Raw genomic sequence first — 20,000 nt, 5'->3', positions numbered from 1 at the left:
AGGACCATGGGCCTGAGACACCTCCCAGTGGTCAACGCTGTGGGGGAGGTGAGAGCTCCGCAAGCCGTAGACAAGGGTTATAACAGCTTTACAAGGGAGTCTAACTGTCATAAAGGGCTTATAACCGCTTTATAACTTATCAGATACTTATAAAACAAGGTTATAACTGAAGACGTATAGAAGTTAAGGTTTATAGCAGCTTTATAATGGCTTATAACCGTTATAGAGCAGCTTTATAGCTGATTATAACCATTATAGAGCAGCTTTATAACGGATTATAACCGTTATAGAGCAGCTTTATAACGGATTATAACCGTTATAGAGCTGCTTTATAGCTGATTATAACCATTATAGAGCAGCTTTATAACGGATTATAACCGTTATAGAGCAGCTTTATAACTGATTATAACCGTTATAGAGCAGCTTTATAGCTGATTATAACCATTATAGAGCAGCTTTATAACTGATTATAACCGTTATAGAGCAGCTTTATAACGGATTATAACCGTTATAGAGCTGCTTTATAACGGATTATAACCGTTATAGAGCAGCTTTATAGCTGATTATAACCATTATAGAGCAGCTTTATAACTGATTATAACCGTTATAGAGCAGCTTTATAACGGATTATAACCGTTATAGAGCTGCTTTATAACGGATTATAACCGTTATAGAGCTGCTTTATAACGGATTATAACCGTTATAGAGCAGCTTTATAGCTGATTATAACCGTTATAGAGCAGCTTTATAGCTGATTATAACCGTTATAGAGCAGCTTTATAGCTGATTATAACCGTTATAGAGCAGCTTTATAACGGATTATAACCGTTATAGAGCTGCTTTATAACGGATTATAACCGTTATAGAGCTGCTTTATAACGGATTATAACCGTTATAGAGCAGCTTTATAGCTGATTATAACCGTTATAGAGCAGCTTTATAACGGATTATAACCGTTATAGAGCTGCTTTATAACGGATTATAACCGTTATAGAGCAGCTTTATAGCTGATTATAACCGTTATAGAGCAGCTTTATAGCTGATTATAACCGTTATAGAGCAGCTTTATAACGGATTATAACCATTATAGAGCAGCTTTATAACTGATTATAACCGTTATAGAGCAGCTTTATAGCTGATTATAACCGTTATAGAGCAGCTTTATAACGGATTATAACCGTTATAAAGCAGCTCTATAACTGATTATAACCGTTATAGAGCAGCTTTATAGCTGATTATAACCGTTATAGAGCAGCTTTATAACGGATTATAACCGTTATAGAGCAGCTTTATAACGGATTATAACCGTTATAGAGCAGCTTTATAGCTGATTATAACCATTATAGAGCAGCTTTATAACTGATTATAACCGTTATAGAGCAGCTTTATAACGGATTATAACCGTTATAGAGCTGCTTTATAACGGATTATAACCGTTATAAAGCAGCTCTATAACTGATTATAACCGTTATAGAGCTGCTTTATAACGGATTATAACCGTTATAGAGCAGCTTTATAGCTGATTATAACCGTTATAGAGCAGCTTTATAACTGATTATAACCGTTATAGAGCAGCTTTATAACTGATTATAACCGTTATAGAGCAGCTTTATAACTGATTATAACCGTTATAGAGCAGCTTTATAGCTGATTATAACCGTTATAGAGCTGCTTTATAACGGATTATAACCGTTATAAAGCAGCTCTATAACTGATTATAACCGTTATAGAGCTGCTTTATAACGGATTATAACCGTTATAGAGCAGCTTTATAGCTGATTATAACCGTTATAGAGCAGCTTTATAACTGATTATAACCGTTATAGAGCAGCTTTATAGCTGATTATAACCGTTATAAAGCAGCTCTATAACTGATTATAACCGTTATAGAGCTGCTTTATAACAGATTATAACCGTTATAGAGCTGCTTTATAACGGATTATAACCGTTATAGAGCTGCTTTATAACTGATTATAACCGTTATAGAGCAGCTTTATAACTGATTATAACCGTTATAGAGCAGCTTTATAGCTGATTATAACCGTTATAGAGCTGCTTTATAACGGCTTATAACCGTTATAGAGCTGCTTTATAACGGCTTATAACCGTTATAGAGCAGCTTTATAACTGATTATAACCGTTATAGAGCAGCTTTATAACGGATTATAACCGTTATAGAGCAGCTTTATAACTGATTATAACCATTATAGAGCTGCTTTATAACTGATTCTAACCGTTATAGAGCTGCTTTATAACTGATTCTAACCGTTATAGAGCTGCTTTATAACGGCTTATAACCGTTATAGAGCTGCTTTATAACGGCTTATAACCGTTATAGAGCTGCTTTATAACGGCTTATAACCGTTATAGAGCTGCTTTATAGCTGATTATAACCATTATAGAGCTGCTTTATAACGGCTTATAACCGTTATAGAGCAGCTTTATAACTGATTATAACCGTTATAGAGCAGCTTTATAACTGATTATAACCGTTATAGAGCTGCTTTATAACTGATTATAACCGTTATAGAGCAGCTTTATAACTGATTATAACCGTTATAGAGCAGCTTTATAACTGATTATAACCGTTATAGAGCAGCTTTATAACGGATTATAACCATTATAGAGCAGCTTTATAGCTGATTATAACCGTTATAGAGCAGCTTTATAGCTGATTATAACCGTTATAGAGCAGCTTTATAACGGCTTATAACCGTTATAGAGCTGCTTTATAACTGATTATAACCGTTATAGAGCAGCTTTATAACTGATTATAACCGTTATAGAGCAGCTTTATAACTGATTATAACCGTTATAGAGCAGCTTTATAACTGATTATAACCGTTATAGAGCAGCTTTATAGCTGATTATAACCGTTATAGAGCAGCTTTATAGCTGATTATAACCGTTATAGAGCAGCTTTATAGCTGATTATAACCGTTATAGAGCAGCTTTATAGCTGATTATAACCGTTATAGAGCAGCTTTATAGCTGATTATAACCGTTATAGAGCAGCTTTATAACTGATTATAACCGTTATAGAGCAGCTTTATAGCTGATTATAACCGTTATAGAGCAGCTTTATAACTGATTATAACCGTTATAGAGCAGCTTTATAGCTGATTATAACCGTTATAGAGCAGCTTTATAAAAGACCGTAACTGTTATAAGATGAGCATAACTTGTAAAATGGGTTAAGATTTGTTATAGAGGTTATTGTCCTAAAACCCTGGAAGAATCTTCCTGCACGTTGTTCCCTTTCCTCATTCTTCTCCTTCTTTTCTTTAGATTGTTGGAATCATCACAAGACATAATTTAACCCACGAGTTCCTGGTGGCCAAACTGCGACAGCACCACATCAGGGTTTAAGGGTTGCCCGGGCCCTGACCCTGACCCGGGCCCTGACCCTAACCCGGACCCGGGCCCTGACCCGGACCCGGACCCGGACCCTAACCTGGACCCGGACCCTGACCCTGACCCTGACCCTGACCCTGCGTTGACCTTGGTGCTTCCTGCTGGTTAACGCTGGTGTGAGGACCAAACCATGACCTTGACCTTCTGCAGCTCTGACAGCCATGGACGGACGCTCCCGTTGCCCTGGAAACGCCGCTGCGTGACCACGTCACCCTGCTGTTTTTATTTCCTCTGTCCCCTCTGTGGACATGTCCTGGAGGCTCCTGTTGACGGACTCGATTCTCCTGTTTGAACATGGAAACGGAGAAGTCCAACCTTTGATCCTCTGTAGCCAATCAGAACCTTTGATCCTCTGTAGCCAATCAGAACCTTTGATCCTCTGTAGCCAATCAGAACCTTTGATTCCTGCTCGCTGAGACGCTCGTGGTCGACGTTATTCTGCACAATAAACATTCCTTCTGGGCTCTTTCACAATCTGGTTTTGTTATTCCACCTTTTCTTCGACATATCACCAAACCCAAATGATAATGACAAAAGAAAATATCTGCATATCTTTGATTTCATATAACAGATAATAATTGATAATAAAGCCGATACGTTTAAACATTTACAATTTTCTCCCTGACGGTCGGAAAACTGAGGACAGACGGGTGGAGTGGAGACATGGACGATTTCACCTCCCCTCTCCTCCCTTCTCCTCTCCTCTCCTCTCCTCCCCTCCTCCCTCCCCTCCCCTCCTGGTCCCTCATCCCAGGTTCATTATGGTCTGTGAGGGGGTCCACAAGCCTGAAGGAAGACATCGATATCTGTCATGACCCAGAGGGAGATCTGTGAAGGAGGAACTAAAGAGGGTTTAATGATGTTCTTGCTGCTAATTCCATCTGTGTGATGATGATGGTGATGATGATGAAGGTGATGGTGATTATGATGGTGGTGATGGTGATGGTGATGATGGTGGTGATGATGGTGGTAATGATGGTGATGGTGATGATGGTGGTGATGGTGGTGATGGTGGTGGTGATGATGGTGATGATGATGGTGGTGATGATGGTGATGATGATGGTGGTGGTGATGATGATGGTGGTGGTGATGATGGTGGTGGTGATGGTGGTGGTGGTGATGATGGTGATGATGATGGTGGTGATGATGATGGTGATGATGATGGTGATGATGATCTTAAAGTAGCTCTAGTAAATGTGTGCCACAGAATGCACCTTGTGTGCGACCTTATCTGGTTGAAGGTGGTGCTGAGCCGTCCCGTTATAGCCCGTGTGTGCCAGTGTTTCCATCGCCTGCAGGAATGGGAAGTGAGGTAACGGCCTGGGAAGCTGGGACAGTTGGACCGGAATAGCTGATACGGGTTATTTCTTTTTGTCTTCACGGAAATGTTCCTGTCAACAATGGCCGAATTCCAGGCCAGCGAAGCTATTTTTAGAAGGTCCATTAATGATGAACCATGGGTGGAAATGGCTAAACTGTCAGGCGTGTGTGTGTGTGTGTGTGTGTGAGAGTGTGTGTGTGTGAGTGTGAGAGAGTGTGAGTGAGTGAATGTGTGTGAGAGTGTGTGTGTGTGTGTGAGTGAGTGTGAGAGTGTCAGTGAGTGAGTGTGTGTGAGAGTGTGTGTGTGAGTGAGTGTGTGTGAGTGTGTGTGTGAGAGTGTGTGTGACTGTGAGTGTGTGTGTGAGAGTGTGTGTGTGAGTGTGTGTGTGAGTGAGTGTGTGTGAATGTGTGTGTGTGTGTGTGTGAGTGAGTGACTGTGAGTGTGTGTGTGAGTGTGTGTGAGTGTGAGTGAGTGAGTGAGTGTGTGTGTGTGAGAGTGTGTGAGAGTGTGTGAGAGTGTGTGTGAGTGTGAGAGAGTGTGTGTGAGTGAGTGTGTGTGAGAGTGTGTGTGTGTGTGTGAGTGAGTGTGAGATAGAGGTAAGATCTTAAGACCGAGCCCGAGTCCGAGCCCGACCCAACCCGAAATTCGGGTCGGGCTTAAAATGCGTAAAATGTCAATCATTACGTTCGGGTCGGGTCGGGCCGGGCTTCTCTCTCGCTGACTTTTTTTTAATAAATATTTGTTTATAAAAATATACACTAAAACGTTGAAACAAAACTATAGAAATAACAATTTCATATATCTTTTACCATTTATTTGATTTGCGTTATTCTATTTAAAGCCTAGTGGGCTGCAGTATTTCTCCGCGTAATTAAGCGAGTGCGCATCAAGATTTCTCTTTCACTCTCTTTGTCTGGCCTCTTATTCTGTGTTCCATTCATTTATCATGATCATAAAAATATGTAGATTATTTTAACCTTAAAAGATCTTGCGTTTTTTCTGCCCAAAATACTATGGGATAAATTTAAATTTCGGGTTTGCTTCGGGCTCGGGCCTGCAAATCAAGTAAATTGGTCGGGCTTTAATGCCCGCGGGCCTGGGTCGGGTCGGGCTGGATTTTTTAGGCCCGATCTTACCTCTAGTGTGAGAGTGTCGGTGAGTGAGTGTGTGTGAGTGTGTGTGTGAGAGGAGGTTACCAGGACGTTGCCAGGACGTTGCCAGGACGACGTTACCAGGACGTTGCCAGGACGTTACGAGGAGGTTGCCAGGACGTTACGAGGAGGTTGCCAGGACGTTACCAGGACGTTGCCAGGACGTTACCAGGACGTTACCAGGACGTTGCCAGGACGTTACCAGGACGTTGCCAGGACGTTACCAGGACGTTACGAGGACGTTGCCAGGACGTTACCAGGACGTTGCCAGGACGTTACCAGGACGTTGCCAGGACGTTACCAGGACGTTGCCAGGACGACGTTGCCAGGACGTTGCCAGGACGTTACCAGGACGTTGCCAGGACGTTACCAGGACGTTGCCAGGACGTTGCCAGGACGTTACGAGGAGGTTGCCAGGACGTTGCCAGGACGTTGCCAGGACGTTACGAGGAGGTTGCCAGGACGTTACCAGGACGTTGCCAGGACGTTGCCAGGACGTTACGAGGAGGTTGCCAGGACGTTACCAGGACGTTACCAGGACGTTGCCAGGACGTTACGAGGAGGTTGCCAGGACGTTACCAGGACGTTACGAGGACGTTGCCAGGACGTTACCAGGACGTTGCCAGGACGTTGCCAGGACGTTACCAGGACGTTACCAGGACGTTGCCAGGACGTTACGAGGAGGTTGCCAGGACGTTGCCAGGACGTTGCCAGGACGTTGCCAGGACGTTACGAGGACGTTGACAGGACGTTACCAGGACGTTACGAGGACGTTGCCAGGACGTTACCAGGACGTTGCCAGGACGTTGCCAGGACGTTACCAGGACGTTGCCAGGACGTTACCAGGACGTTGCCAGGACGTTGCCAGGACGTTGCCAGGACGACGTTGCCAGGACGTTACCAGGACGTTGCCAGGACGTTGCCAGGACGTTACCAGGACGTTGCCAGGACGTTACGAGGAGGTTGCCAGGACGTTACCAGGACGTTGCCAGGACGTTACCAGGACGTTGCCAGGACGTTACGAGGAGGTTGCCAGGACGTTGCCAGGACGTTACCAGGACGTTACCAGGACGTTGCCAGGACGTTACGAGGAGGTTGCCAGGACGTTACCAGGACGTTACCAGGACGTTGCCAGGACGTTGCCAGGACGTTACAAGGAGGTTGCCAGGACGTTACCAGGACGTTACGAGGACGTTGCCAGGACGTTACCAGGACGTTGCCAGGACGTTACCAGGACGTTACCAGGACGTTGCCAGGACGTTACGAGGAGGTTGCCAGGACGTTGCCAGGACGTTGCCAGGACGTTACGAGGACGTTGCCAGGACGTTACCAGGACGTTACGAGGACGTTGCCAGGACGTTGCCAGGACGTTGCCAGGACGTTACCAGGACGTTGCCAGGACGTTACCAGGACGTTGCCAGGACGTTACCAGGACGTTACGAGGACGTTGCCAGGACGTTGCCAGGACGTTACCAGGACGTTGCCAGGACGTTACCAGGACGTTACCAGGACGTTGCCAGGACGTTACCAGGACGTTGCCAGGACGTTACCAGGACGTTACCAGGACGTTACCAGGACGTTACCAGGACGTTACCAGGACGTTGCCAGGACGTTACCAGGACGTTACCAGGACGTTGCCAGGACGTTACCAGGACGTTACCAGGATGTTGCCAGGACGTTACCAGGACGTTGCCAGGACGTTAGATGTCCCACCGTGCAGCAGAGACAAAAGTGGAGCAAGTGAGTCCAATTGTTCCTGTAAAGTCGGTACCAGGAACTCCTGCAGTGGAAACACACCATTAGCTCATGGCCTCCAGGCCTCAGCAGCTTTTTATTTCACGCACAGTTGTGCACGCACACACACACACACACACACACACACACACACACACACACACACACTATTATTTAGTTCTACTTATTAAGTAAATTATTACTCAGTGCTGAATTGACGCCCTTGTATATTTTAGGAGAAGTTGTGGCTCTTCTGCCTTCTCAGAAGGGGACCTGGAGCTCCATGGGGACCCTGGGGACCCTGGGGCTTGAATCAGGAACCTTCTCCAGCCAGCTCCCCACAGCCTGCGCTACCACCCCCTGTATGATCATCGTGTTGCTATGGCAGCAGCTCAGCTCGATCCCCCCAGGGTCACTCAGGCTTCACATCTGGAGTTTACAGATGTGCAGCAACTTGATGTCTGGGAACATCACAACCTTCATGATGTCACCTCCTCTGGTAAATCACAAACACCTTCATGTTCGTGCTCTTTTGTATCTGATCAGAAATCACAGATCTTATCTCTTTCCTGGGGTGGTGACGGCTGTGAGGACCCTTCCAGGGTCTGACCTCTGGGCTCTTCTCATGCCTGAGCTCACAGGAGGAGAAACATTCAGCCCGCCAACCCCCGCGTACGCCGCCGTTAGTCGCGCATCATTACCCCCGTGTGCGTGATGAGGGAGTCGGGAGGTATAAATGTGACCCGAGAGCCTGAGAGCTCGACTGGAGGAGCAGACGCTGCTTCGTCTCTCTGAAGGACATGAGCCTGAATCTCCCAGGTTACGCTTTGTTTTTCATTCTTCTGGTGGCGTCATCAGGAGCCAAACCTGCTCCTGATCTACAGGTAGGTCGGTTTATTGATTGGCTGTTTATTGATTGGCTGTTTATTGACCAATCAGCAGGTCCTGCTGCTGCTCATCATAACAGGGCAGATACAGATAAATGTGTTGGATTCTTCCTGCAGATTCTGGAGCCACCTCTCAGCTCTTTGGAGGAACAGGAGGAGATGCAGGAGGAGGTGCAGGAGAAGGTGCAGGAGCAGCAGGAGGAGGTGCAGGAGAAGGTGCAGGAGCAGCAGGAGGAGGTGCAGGAGCAGCAGGAGGAGCAGCAGGAGGAGGTGCAGGAGCAGCAGGAGGAGGTGCAGGAGCGGGGGCGGGGCACAGGTGACGTTTTGCTCAGAGCACAACTGGACTCCTCCACCTGGGCGCTGCAGAAAGACGATGTTCTGATGCGGCTCTTCAAAGATCTGCTGAGGACTTCCAAGCGCTCCAGGAGCCGCTATAAGAAGGGGGGTCTGAGGAGCTGCTTCGGGGTCCGTTTGGCCAGAATCGGCTCCTTCAGCGGACTCGGCTGCTGATCAGGTGGGAAACAAACTAAGGTGTCGCTTTGATATCAGAAACCTGTTATCAGAAATGAGTCAGAACCAAAGGCAGGTTTCAGGCAGAGAGGCAGAACCAGTTTGGACCCGTGTTGGGACACGTCTGTGAATCAGTCATCAGGAAGTGATGTCAGACATCTGTAGTCAAATATCCACAGTCAGTGTGTAAAGTGTAACAGCATTAACGGTGTGTTTGCTCTGGTTTCAGAGGCGGAGCGTCGTCATGTGACCGCCGAGGCTCCAGGTCATAGGTCACACTTCCTGCCAGTCATCACCATGCATTTTTGCATTCTATTAAAATAACTATTTTCCACAAAAGTCTGAAGAAGTCTTATTACATGTTAATTACAGAGTAACTCCACAACAAAAGTGTTCTGATGTTTAAAATTCAGAAGTGAGCATTAAACTGATGACAAACCCTGAAGCAGCTGCCGCAGCTGTGCTGTGCTCACCTATTATCCCCTGTTATCACCTGTTATCACCTGTTATCACCTGTTATCACCTGTTATCACCTGTTATCTCCTGTTATCACCTGTTATCTCCTGTTATCCCCTGTTATCACCTGTTATCCCCTGTTATCTCCTGTTATCTCCTGTTATCCCCTGTTATCACCTGTTATCACCTGTTATCCCCTGTTATCCCCTGTTATCACCTGTTATCCCCTGTTATCACCTGTTATCTCCTGTTATCACCTGTTATCTCCTGTTATCACCTGTTATCTCCTGTTATCACCTGTTATCTCCTGTTATCCCCTGTTATCACCTGTTATCTCCTGTTATCTCCTGTTATCTCCTGTTATCACCTGTTATCTCCTGTTATCTCCTGTTATCACCTGTTATCCCCTGTTATCACCTGTTATCACCTGTTATCACCTGTTATCCCCTGTTATCACCTGTTATCACCTGTTATCCCCTGTTATCACCTGTTATCCCCTGTTATCTCCTGTTATCCCCTGTTATCACCTGTTATCACCTGTTATCCCCTGTTATCCCCTGTTATCACCTGTTATCCCGTTATCACCTGTTATCTCCTGTTATCACCTGTTATCCCCTGTTATCGCCTGTTATCCCCTGTTATCTCCTGTTATCGCCTGTTATCGCCTGTTATCTCCTGTTATCGCCTGTTATCACCTATTATCATCTGTTATCACCTGTTATCTCCTGTTATCACCTGTTATCGCCTGTTATCACCTATTATCATCTGTTATCACCTGTTATCTCCTGTTATCACCTGTTATCTCCTGTTATCGCCTGTTATCACCTATTATCATCTGTTATCACCTGTTATCACCTGTTATCACCTATTATCATCTGTTATCACCTGTTATCTCCTGTTATCACCTGTTATCTCCTGTTATCGCCTGTTATCACCTATTATCATCTGTTATCACCTGTTATCTCCTGTTATCACCTGTTATCGCCTGTTATCACCTATTATTATCTGTTATCACCTGTTATCACCTGTTATCGCCTGTTATCTCCTGTTATCACCTGTTATTACTCATTACCTGTTATCACCTGTTATCTATCTATCTATCTATCTGTCTGTCTGTCTGTCTGTCTGTCTGTCTGTCATCCATCCATCCATCCATCCATCCATCCATCCATCCATCCATCATCATCCATCCATCCATCCATCCATCCATCCATCCATCCATCCATCCATCCATCATCCATCCATCCATCCATCCATCCATCCATCATCCATCCATCCATCATCCATCCTGTCCAGCTGTTGGTAAATCCAGCACCCATCAAGAACTCGTCTGGAATTCCTTCGGAATTGTTGGAGTTCAGTGGTTCTTCCTGGTGAGGCTGAGAGGCCCTTCAGAGGAGATGTTTCCCACACTCATCCCAGTCCAGCTGCTTCCGGGATGTGAGACACAACAATGTTCTACGTAGCCAACCGAGGGAATCATACGGATGTTCCCTATCGGAGAGACGGGCCTTTAAAAGGGCACTGCCTGTTATCAGGAGCAGGTGTCAGGAATGTGGCTCCGATTCCTGGCATTCCAATATGTGTCAGGTTGGAGTATAAAGGAGCCTGGTTGCTGCAGCTCCAGCAACTCAACAGGAAACCAGCAAAGAGACAACGTGAGCAATCTGCTGAAAGCAAGAGGAACGGTCAGAGAAACATGGTGGTGTCTTTCGTCTCCATCTGTGGGCTTCTCCTCATCTTCAACCTGCCGCTCTCCACTTCATTCCCAGTCCTGAGCGACACCGACGTGGACGTGTTGGAGGTGAGTGAGGGGAAGATGAAGTGACAGGGTTCCTGATGGAGCAGATATTTGAGGAGAACCAAACCTCCCATAATGGCTGATCACCTTCTTGTGTGGAGAAATCAGCAGTTCCTATTGTTTCAGGCGATTCTTCACAAACTTGAGGAGTCCATGTCAGAGGAGACTGAGGAGGACCAAATGGTTCCAGCAAACAGTGAGAGCCTGGAACCTGTGGGAAGCATGAAGCAGACAGCCAACAGAGACCAAATCAGACCAGTGGAGGTGGAGGCCATCAGAGAGTTCCTGTCAGCCAACACCCGCAAAAACGTTCAGAACGACTCGTCCAGGAGATCTTCCAGCTGCTTCGGCCGACGGATGGATCGCATAGGTTCCATGAGTTCTCTGGGCTGTAACACCGTGGGCAAATACAGTAAGTCCAGTTCCCGTTCCACCTCTGGAACCACTGGGGCTCTTTGGTTGACTGAGGAGATATCTGCTCTGGAGGCTCTCCCCAGGGTGCAGGACTTTTACCGAGAACTATTTAGTGTTCCAAAGAACCATGTAGCTATGGTAGAAAGGTTCCTGAACCTTCATCTGGAACTGTTGTCTCTCAGCCATTAAATAGGGCAATAATTCACCTTTAATTAGGAGGAAAAGGTTAATAATTTGTTTTGGTTCTTCTCTTTCAGATCCAAAGTAAACGAAGTCTTACCTCAACTACAACGTCTCTACCAAAGATTCTTTATTTAAATGCTATTTATTAACTGATATTTATTAAATATTCTTTGTGGTTTATTGGCTTAATTATTGACGTGTTGTTAATGTGCTGTTTGGAGTTTAATAAATGTTTACAACTGCAAACGTGTGAAGGGTGATGGAAGGGGCTTCTGCATGTTCCTCTTTTAACGCTTCATTTCTGGTCTGTAGCTCCGTGTGGGTGGTTGTCATGGCGACACAAACGCATCATTCATCTCATTTCATAAATGTCTCCGGTCACACATCAATCAAACCGTTGACATTCGTGTCAAAATGAAAGTCCTTTAAAGGTCCGAGTGTCCTCCATGTGTCCTCCATGTGTCCTCCATGCGTCCTCCATCTGTCCTCCATCTGTCCTCCATCTGTCCTCCATCTGTCCATCTGAGTTCGGTTCTTCTGGCTGTTTGAGGAACAGCTGAGAACATTTGAGGAGATTTCTCTGGTTGCATCAGAAGAGTCTCAGAAAAAAGTCCAACCAAAAGTTCATCAAAAGTCAATGTAACAAGCAGAAGCTGGCGTGGACGGACGTGCTCCACCACCACCATGGAGGTCTCGTCACTGTCCTGCCGGATGGAGCTCATCAAGACAAACATTCCAAACGTTTCCCAACCCTCAGAGGCGTTCTGTGGCTGTGGCCCCGCCCCTCAGCGCCAGAACAAAGAGGTGGCGCTGCCTCCGTCTGGACTTGACACCGTTGAGGGGACTTTTTTATGACCTTGACGTCGCCTGAGATGTCCTCAAAGATCCTGCTGGTTCCAGCTTTGGCCCCAGCATGAGGCCCAAGGGCGGAGTTGAACCAACAGCCCAGCTGCCATGGTTTCGTTTAAGGTTGTCAACAGTTGAAGGACTTTTCCATCCTTCATCCTCTTCTTCACTGATCAGAGACCCACCAGTCCAGAGAGGTCCGGATGCTGGTCCAGGATGTTGAGGAGAGCCGGTCCACCCTCACAGGCGTCTGTGGCTGATAACATGATGGAACCCTGAGCACATAGCTCCGCCTCCACCTCCTAATCTAAACCTGCGGCAGTTTTAACCTACTATGGTCTGTTCAGGGAGCAGAGCGCTGCGGCGTGAGGTCACGTCCTGTTCCCAACAGGAACCACTTCCAGACACCTGACGGGCCTCTCAGCTCCAAGCAGGTGCTGGAATGCACTTCAGGGGTGTGTGTATGATTAGTTGTATGATTGTGTGTGCGCGCGTGTGTGTGTGTGTGCGTGTGTGTGCGTGTGCGTGTGTGTGTGTGTGCGTGTGTGTGTGTGTGCGTGTGTGCGTGTGTGTGTGTGCGTGTGTGTGTGTGTGTGTGCGTGTGTGTGTGTGTGCGTGTGTGCGTGTGTGTGTGTGCGTGTGTGTGTGCGTGTGTGCGTGTGTGTGCGCGCGTGTGTGTGTGTGTGCGTGTGTGTGTGTGTGCGTGTGTGTGTGTGTGTGTGTGTGCGTGTGTGTGTGTGCGTGTGTGTGTGTGTGTGCGCGCGTGTGTGTGTGTGTATATAAGGAGAAGGTGTGTGCTGCTGAGCCTGACAGACGTCACAGGCAGAAGCTGACGGTACCATGACGGCGCTGGTCCTGTGGGGCCTGCTGCTCCTACTGGGCCAGCACACACAGGTGAACAGCCATGTTCTGGGACGGCCGTTTTCAGCCAGTGACTCCAGTCAGTTGAAGGTAAGAACATCAAACGTTCCATCTTGGCTCCATCAGATTCTCTGGGAATCTTGATCCTCCCAGTCGGAGATTCCTTCAGGTGTGTTTAGCTTCTGTCTGGACACTCAGCTGTGATTGTGTGAGACTGTGAGTGTGTGTGTGAGACTGTGTGAGACTGTGTGTGTGTGTGTGTGTGTGTGTGTGTGTGTGTGTGTGTGTGTGTGTGTGTGTGTGTGTGTGTGTGTGTGTGTGTGTATTGTAAGCACACTACCTTCGTCCCCACAGTCTCTACTGGAGCGTCTCGAGGAGACTATATCAGAGGCAGATCAGGAACAGAACCCAGAACTCGACCAGGAGGTAGAGTATGACATCAGGGATCAAGACCCTGGACAAAGATGGAACCTGGACCTAGGCAGGGACCAGGACCAAGTGACAGCAACAAGATCTGAAATCCACAGCAGACCTTCAGTTCAGAGGAGCCACCTCCAGGACCTGTTGATGAGCCTCAGAAAACGGGCCTCCAGTTGCTTCGGAGCCCGGATGGATCGGATTGGGAACGCCAGCGGTCTGGGATGTAATAATGGAAGAGGTGAGAGCCGGAAAATGGAACTAACCTAAAAGCTAATCTAGCTAAACTATGATGCTAATCCAAACTGCTCTCTGATTGGCTGTTTAGTTTTTACAATCAGTGCAGACGATCACCAACATTTAGTGGGATCATGGATCTTTCATGTGGGATCATGAACCCGTTATGTGGGATCATGAATCCTTCATGTGGGATCATGGATCCTTCATGTGGGATCATGAATCCTTCATGTGGGATTATGAATCCTTCATGTGGGATCATGAATCCTTCATGTGGGATCATGGATCTTTCATGTGGGATCATGAACCCGTTATGTGGGATCATGAATCCTTCATGTGGGATCATGGATCCTTCATGTGGGATTATGGATCCTTCATGTGGGATCATGAATCCTTCATGTGGGATCATGGATCCTTCATGTGGGATCATGAATCCTTCATGTGGGATCATGAACCCGTTATGTGGGATCATGAATCCTTCATGTGGGATCATGGATCCTTCATGTGGGATTATGGATCCTTCATGTGGGATCATGGATCCTTCATGTGGGATTATGGATCCTTCATGTGGGATCATGAATCCTTCATGTGGGATCATGGATCCTTCATGTGGGATTATGAATCCTTCATGTGGGATCATGAACCCGTTATGTGGGATCATGAATCCTTCATGTGGGATCATGGATCCTTCATGTGGGATTATGGATCCTTCATGTGGGATCATGAATCCTTCATGTGGGATTATGAATCCTTCATGTGGGATCATGGATCCTTCATGTGGGATTATGGATCCTTCATGTGGGATCATGGATCCTTCATGTGGGATTATGAATCCTTCACGTGGGATCATGGATCCTTCACGTGGGATCATGAATCCTTCACGTGGGATCATGAATCCTTCACGTGGGATCATGGATCCTTCACGTGGGATCATGGATCCTTCACGTGGGAATATGGATCCTTCACGTGGGATCATGGATCCTTCACGTGAGATCATGGATCCTTCACGTGGGAATATGGATCCTTCACGTGGGATCATGGATCCTTCACGTGGGATCATGGATCCTTCATGTGGGATCATGAACCCTTTATGTGGGATCATGGATCCTTCATGTGGGATTATGAATCCTTCATGTGGGATCATGGATCCTTCATGTGGGATCATGGATCCTTCATGTGGGATCATGAATCCTTCATGTGGGTCTGGTTGGTGTGAAGTCTTTTAAATCTCTCCAGTCTTTTTAAGACTAATTAAGGCTTCTCTTTGTTCTTGTTTCATTTCCTGCCAGGTTAGTGAGGTCACTTCCTGCTGATGATGAGGACCACCGGGATGGAAATCAGCATTTGTGAACTTTGTGTTTCTGTGTGATGTGACCAGTGTTTAAAAATGACTTTGGGATGTGAAGATTTCACTACAAATCTGTAAGGAAAACAACTCTGCTTTTCTTAATAAACCTTTTTCCACGTTTGTTGGGTCGTTGCATTACCAACGTGTACCAGTAGGGGGACCCAGTCTGCGCCCCCAGGAGACACACACCACCCACAGGAGACACACACCACCCACAGGAGACACACACCACCCCCAGGAGACACACACCACCCACAGGAGACACACACCACCCCCAGGAGACACACACCACCCACAGGAGACACACACCACCCACAGGAGACACACACCAAAACACACGAGCCAAAATGCTAAGCTAAGCTTATTATCAGGCACAACTCTGCCCCCTTCTGGCCGCAGCACGCCAGTAAAACCATGACAACCAAACTAAAATGCTCTTTGATCTTTGATTCATGAAGTTCTAAAGAATCTTTCAACAGAAAAACATAGAAATAAAATTGTGGCTTTTATCAAAAATGTTGAATGTTGAATTACACATTTAATTAATTACTCAGAAAAACGTAAGGGGCACAGAAAGGTTCAACAGCCATAAATGACTGGTTATACTGGGACAGAGAGGATCAATGACTGGTTATACTGGGACAGAGGGGGTTAATGACTGGTTATACTGGGGCAGAGGGGATCAATGACTGGTTATACTGGGACAGAGAGGATCAATGACTGGTTATACTGGGACAGAGAGGATCAATGACTGGTTCTACTGGGACAGAGGGGGTTAATGACTGGTTATACTGGGACAGAGAGGATCAATGACTGGTTATACTGGGACAGAGGGGGTTAATGACTGGTTATACTGGGACAGAGAGGGTCAATGACTGGTTATACTGGGACAGAGGGGGTAATAGACTGGTTATACTGGGACAGAGAGGATCAATGACTGGTTCTACTGGGACAGAGGGGGTTAATGACTGGTTATACTGGGACAGAGAGGATCAATGACTGGTTATACTGGGACAGAGGGGGTTAATGACTGGTTATACTGGGGCAGAGGGGGTCAATGACTGGTTATACTGGGGCAGAGGGTAAATGACTGGTTATACTGGGGCAGAGGGGGTTAATGACTGGTTATACTGGGGCAGAGGGGGTCACAGCTGGCTGACCTTTCCCTCTCCTTCCGGATGTGATGGTCAGAGGGCTTCCAGAGGGGTACGTGCACATCCACGTGCACGTGCACGTCCACGTCCACAGTCAGAAACATCTCAATCTAGAGGCCCTCAGTGGGGCCTGAATTAGCCCCTTTTAGCGTTGGAGCTGTTGGAGATGTGACAGCATCATTCTGAGGTCATAATGTCAATGTGAACAGATGCTCCGCTTCTTCTGATCTGGGATCAGTCGCAGTTTTGGATGGTTCCTGCAGCGTGAGCAGTCGTCCTGAAGGTAGAGAGCAGGTCCAACAGAGGCGCACCAACTATTTGAACGTGCGTCCACGTTCTCAGCGCGTCGTTCTGGTTTGTGGGTTCCTTTAGTCCAGAAGTCTTCACATCAGTGCAGAGAGTGGTTCTCCATCGTTTCAGAGCTCACGCAACGTTTCAGCACAGGTGCAAACACATCAGTGACCACAGAAGAACGTCAGGCTTCTGAAAACCTTCAGGCCAGCAGAGGCCAGCAGCCCTCATCCAGGAGAGCGCCATCAGTGAGCCTCCTGCCATATATGATGATGTTCCCGTGGAGAACCTTCATCCACCGGCGGCAGGTTTGTGGGTTTGGACGACAGGCGACGTGTAAAATCAGCCATTTGAATCTGGTTTCTGTGCAGATGTTGATGACATCTATGAGGACATCCAGAGACCTGCACAGCACCAGTCCAACATCTGGAGCTCCAGGGACAGCTCTGATGGTCCAGGTACCGATTTGAAGGTAAGACTGAATAGTTTAAATTTCTGTGTTAACCTTCAACTGTTCCAGTGTAAGAAATCTCCACTCTGGTCTGAGTCCACGTTCCTGCCCTCATCCATGTTACCACCGTCTGGAGAACAGCTGAGCAGCTTCTGTTCTAAAGTGGCTCCTGCTGTGATCTTCACGCTTCGGCGTTTCCTTCTGAACCACCGACCTGGACGCTGATCTGCTCCGAGCTGCAGATGTTTCACTTCTGCTCAGCACAATAATAGTTGTGCTCAGACCCACAACTGATCTGAAAACATCTGAGTTCACTATGAATGAAACCTGGAAAGAGGAAGTGAACTTTGCTCCATCAGCACTTCTTCTTCTGTTCCGTCTGCTGTTGGACTTTCCCCTCAGCTCCAGTGAGTGTGTCGAGTGTCGAGTGTCGAGGAGCCCGCACACTCCTCCAGTGTGAGTGTGTCGAGTGTCGAGTGTCGAGGAGCCCGCACACTCCTCCAGCGTGAGTGTGTCGAGTGTCGAGGAGCCCGCACACTCCTCCAGTGTGAGTGTGTCGAGTGTCGAGGAGCCCGCACACTCCTCCAGTGTGAGTGTGTCGAGTGTCGAGGAGCCCGCACACTCCTCCAGTGTGAGTGTGTCGAGTGTCGAGGAGCCCGCACACTCCTCCAGTGTGAGTATAACGACAATAAAGGCCATGACGGCACCTTTGAGGTAGGTGAGTTTCTTCTCAGGCTGCTGGTCCGACTGGAAGAGGGGCAGAAAGTGTCCGGCCGGTCTCAGAGGACCCTGTTGTGTCCTTCAGGTGCTCCAGCTGCTGAACCTGGTGAAGAACCGTTCCAAGGATCATTTAGAGAAAAGTAAAGACGCAATGATTCGGAGGGCGAGGTTCCTGCAGAGGAAAGAGCGTCCAGGTAAACACGGCGGGTGATGAGGGAACATCAGGAGCAGAAAGGAGCATTTATGACAGAGGAGGATTTCTTCTCTTTCAGCTGTGAAACAGGAGGATGAAGCTTATCTGGACGTGAGTGTGTGTCCCAGGAAGCACCCCCCAGCACAGCTGAGCCTGATGCCAGAGGGGCTGAGTGGTCACCAGGTGAGGCCTCACCTGTGGAGGCTGCTGCACACATTCTGTCCTGTCCTGCCCTCTCACCCTCTCTCCCTCTCTCACCCTCTCACCCCCTCTAACTCTCTCACCCCTCCCACCCCCTCTCACTCTCTCACCCCCTCTCACCCCCCTCTCACCTCTCACGCTCTCACCCCCTCTCACCCCTCTCACTCTCTCACCCCCCTCTCACTCTCTCACCTCTCACTCACTCACCCCCTCTCACTCTCTCTCACCCCCTCTCACTCTCTCACCCCCTCTCACTCTCTCTCACCCCCTCTCACTCTCTCACCCCCTCACACTCTCTCTCACCCCCTCTCACCCCCTCTCACTCTCTCACCCCTCTCTCACCCCCTCTCACTCTCTCACCCCCTCTCACCCCCTCTCACTCTCTCACCCCCTCTCACCCCCTCTCACTCTCTCACCCCCCTCTAACCCCTCTCACTCACTCTTTCCTGCAGGTTTTGAGACGTCTGATTCTTAACTCCATCCTGCAAAGTGAGAGCAGCTACCTCAGCTCCCTCAACAGAATTGTGCAGGTGCGTCACACCTGGACCTTTTGATGCTGGGGGGGGGGTGCTGCAGCCCCCTCGCCCCCCCCCCCCACTGCATGCACCCCTGGTCACACCTATGGGGAGAGCTCTGTTCATCTGGGGAGAGTGTCCCATGAAGAATTGACTGTTCTTTATCTCTAGGAGTACCAGAAACCACTGCTGGAACCACAGAACTTGATCCTCAACCACAGGAAGGTGCATCGGATCTTCTACCGTGTGCAGGAGATCCACCACTGCCACGCCATGTTCCAGATTGCTTTAGCGTCCCGTGTAGCTGACTGGGACAGCAGCGAAAAGATCGGAGACCTGTTTGTGGCCTCGGTCAGTGACGCTGCCTGTAATTAGTTACTGGGTTAGCTACATTCTCAGGTTGGTCCTTTCCTGGTGCAGGTCTTTGGGTTGGCTCAACGAGATGGTTCAAAGCTAGCTAGTTAACATGCTAGCTGCTCCAAAAATTCTTATACATTTGGTAATTGTTATGAATCTAATATTGTCTGAATTTTGGGAAGTGTTGGCAAACATGCTCAATCAGAGGTTTCTCAACAGTTCTCCAAGACCATGGTCCTCAACGTGTACAGTGATTACATCAACAACTTCACGCACAGCATGGCGCTGCTCAAGAAGGCCTGCATGTCCAAACCAGTGTTCCTGGACTTTCTGAAGGTGATGGACCTCTTCTCTCGTTCTTCCTCTTAGTGTAAATGCCTGAACACATCCAAGAACAAGATGTTGCTGCCCTTAAAAAGCAGCTTTAGCCTGTTGAGATCAGACTTGGGTAGGAACAAGGCAGAAGCCAGCGAGACGCTCAGTCAGAACCGAGACACAAATGTGGAACAGAGTCCAAGTCAGTTGTGAGTGGAGGTAG

General features: G+C 47.7%; 5 protein-coding genes across 10 annotated transcripts in view; all 5 read left to right on the top strand.

The window, feature by feature from the left end:
* clcn6 (chloride channel 6) overlaps window positions 1-3,888 on the top strand; it is a 12,513-nt gene extending 8,625 nt beyond the window's left edge. For both annotated transcript variants that reach the window (XM_029827869.1, XM_029827868.1), the window contains exons 22-23: window positions 1-48; window positions 3,289-3,888. The exon at window positions 1-48 is cut by the window's left edge and continues 78 nt beyond it. In XM_029827869.1, the coding sequence (XP_029683729.1) occupies window positions 1-48; window positions 3,289-3,369 (129 nt within the window). In that variant the 3' untranslated portion in view covers window positions 3,370-3,888. The remainder of the gene's footprint in view (window positions 49-3,288) is intronic.
* A 3,597-nt stretch (window positions 3,889-7,485) lies between these two features.
* On the top strand, window positions 7,486-9,352 carry nppal (natriuretic peptide A-like). Of its 5 annotated transcripts, XM_029827586.1 has the most exons (5): window positions 7,487-7,626; window positions 7,857-8,119; window positions 8,212-8,504; window positions 8,625-9,021; window positions 9,247-9,352. In XM_029827586.1, the coding sequence occupies exons 3-4, from the start codon at window positions 8,421-8,423 to the stop codon at window positions 9,015-9,017; spliced, it is 477 nt and encodes a 158-aa protein (XP_029683446.1). In that variant the 5' UTR covers window positions 7,487-7,626; window positions 7,857-8,119; window positions 8,212-8,420; the 3' UTR covers window positions 9,018-9,021; window positions 9,247-9,352.
* A 1,749-nt stretch (window positions 9,353-11,101) lies between these two features.
* On the top strand, window positions 11,102-12,114 carry nppb (natriuretic peptide B). Its single transcript, NM_001032688.1, is given in 3 exon segments — window positions 11,102-11,277; window positions 11,401-11,686; window positions 11,946-12,114. Coding segments are annotated over 3 exon segments (402 nt in total). The 5' UTR covers window positions 11,102-11,172; the 3' UTR covers window positions 11,957-12,114.
* A 1,414-nt stretch (window positions 12,115-13,528) lies between these two features.
* nppa (natriuretic peptide A) lies at window positions 13,529-15,698 on the top strand. The gene is given in 3 exon segments (NM_001032565.2): window positions 13,529-13,668; window positions 13,933-14,236; window positions 15,522-15,698. Coding segments are annotated over 3 exon segments (420 nt in total). The 5' UTR covers window positions 13,529-13,557; the 3' UTR covers window positions 15,527-15,698.
* A 2,183-nt stretch (window positions 15,699-17,881) lies between these two features.
* LOC101080089 (rho guanine nucleotide exchange factor 10-like protein) overlaps window positions 17,882-20,000 on the top strand; it is an 8,432-nt gene continuing 6,313 nt past the window's right edge. Inside the window, 6 exon segments of the mRNA XM_029828312.1 lie at window positions 17,882-18,190; window positions 18,282-18,390; window positions 18,469-18,572; window positions 19,043-19,120; window positions 19,277-19,456; window positions 19,682-19,798. Coding sequence (XP_029684172.1) covers window positions 18,348-18,390; window positions 18,469-18,572; window positions 19,043-19,120; window positions 19,277-19,456; window positions 19,682-19,798 — 522 coding nt within the window. The 5' untranslated portion in view covers window positions 17,882-18,190; window positions 18,282-18,347.

This window comes from Takifugu rubripes, chromosome 20 (genome assembly GCF_901000725.2).
Source record: "Takifugu rubripes chromosome 20, fTakRub1.2, whole genome shotgun sequence".
In the NCBI taxonomy this organism is placed as follows: Eukaryota; Metazoa; Chordata; class Actinopteri; order Tetraodontiformes; family Tetraodontidae; genus Takifugu; species Takifugu rubripes.
Note: the sequence above shows the minus strand (reverse complement) of the source record. Positions and strands in the feature narration are given on the sequence as shown.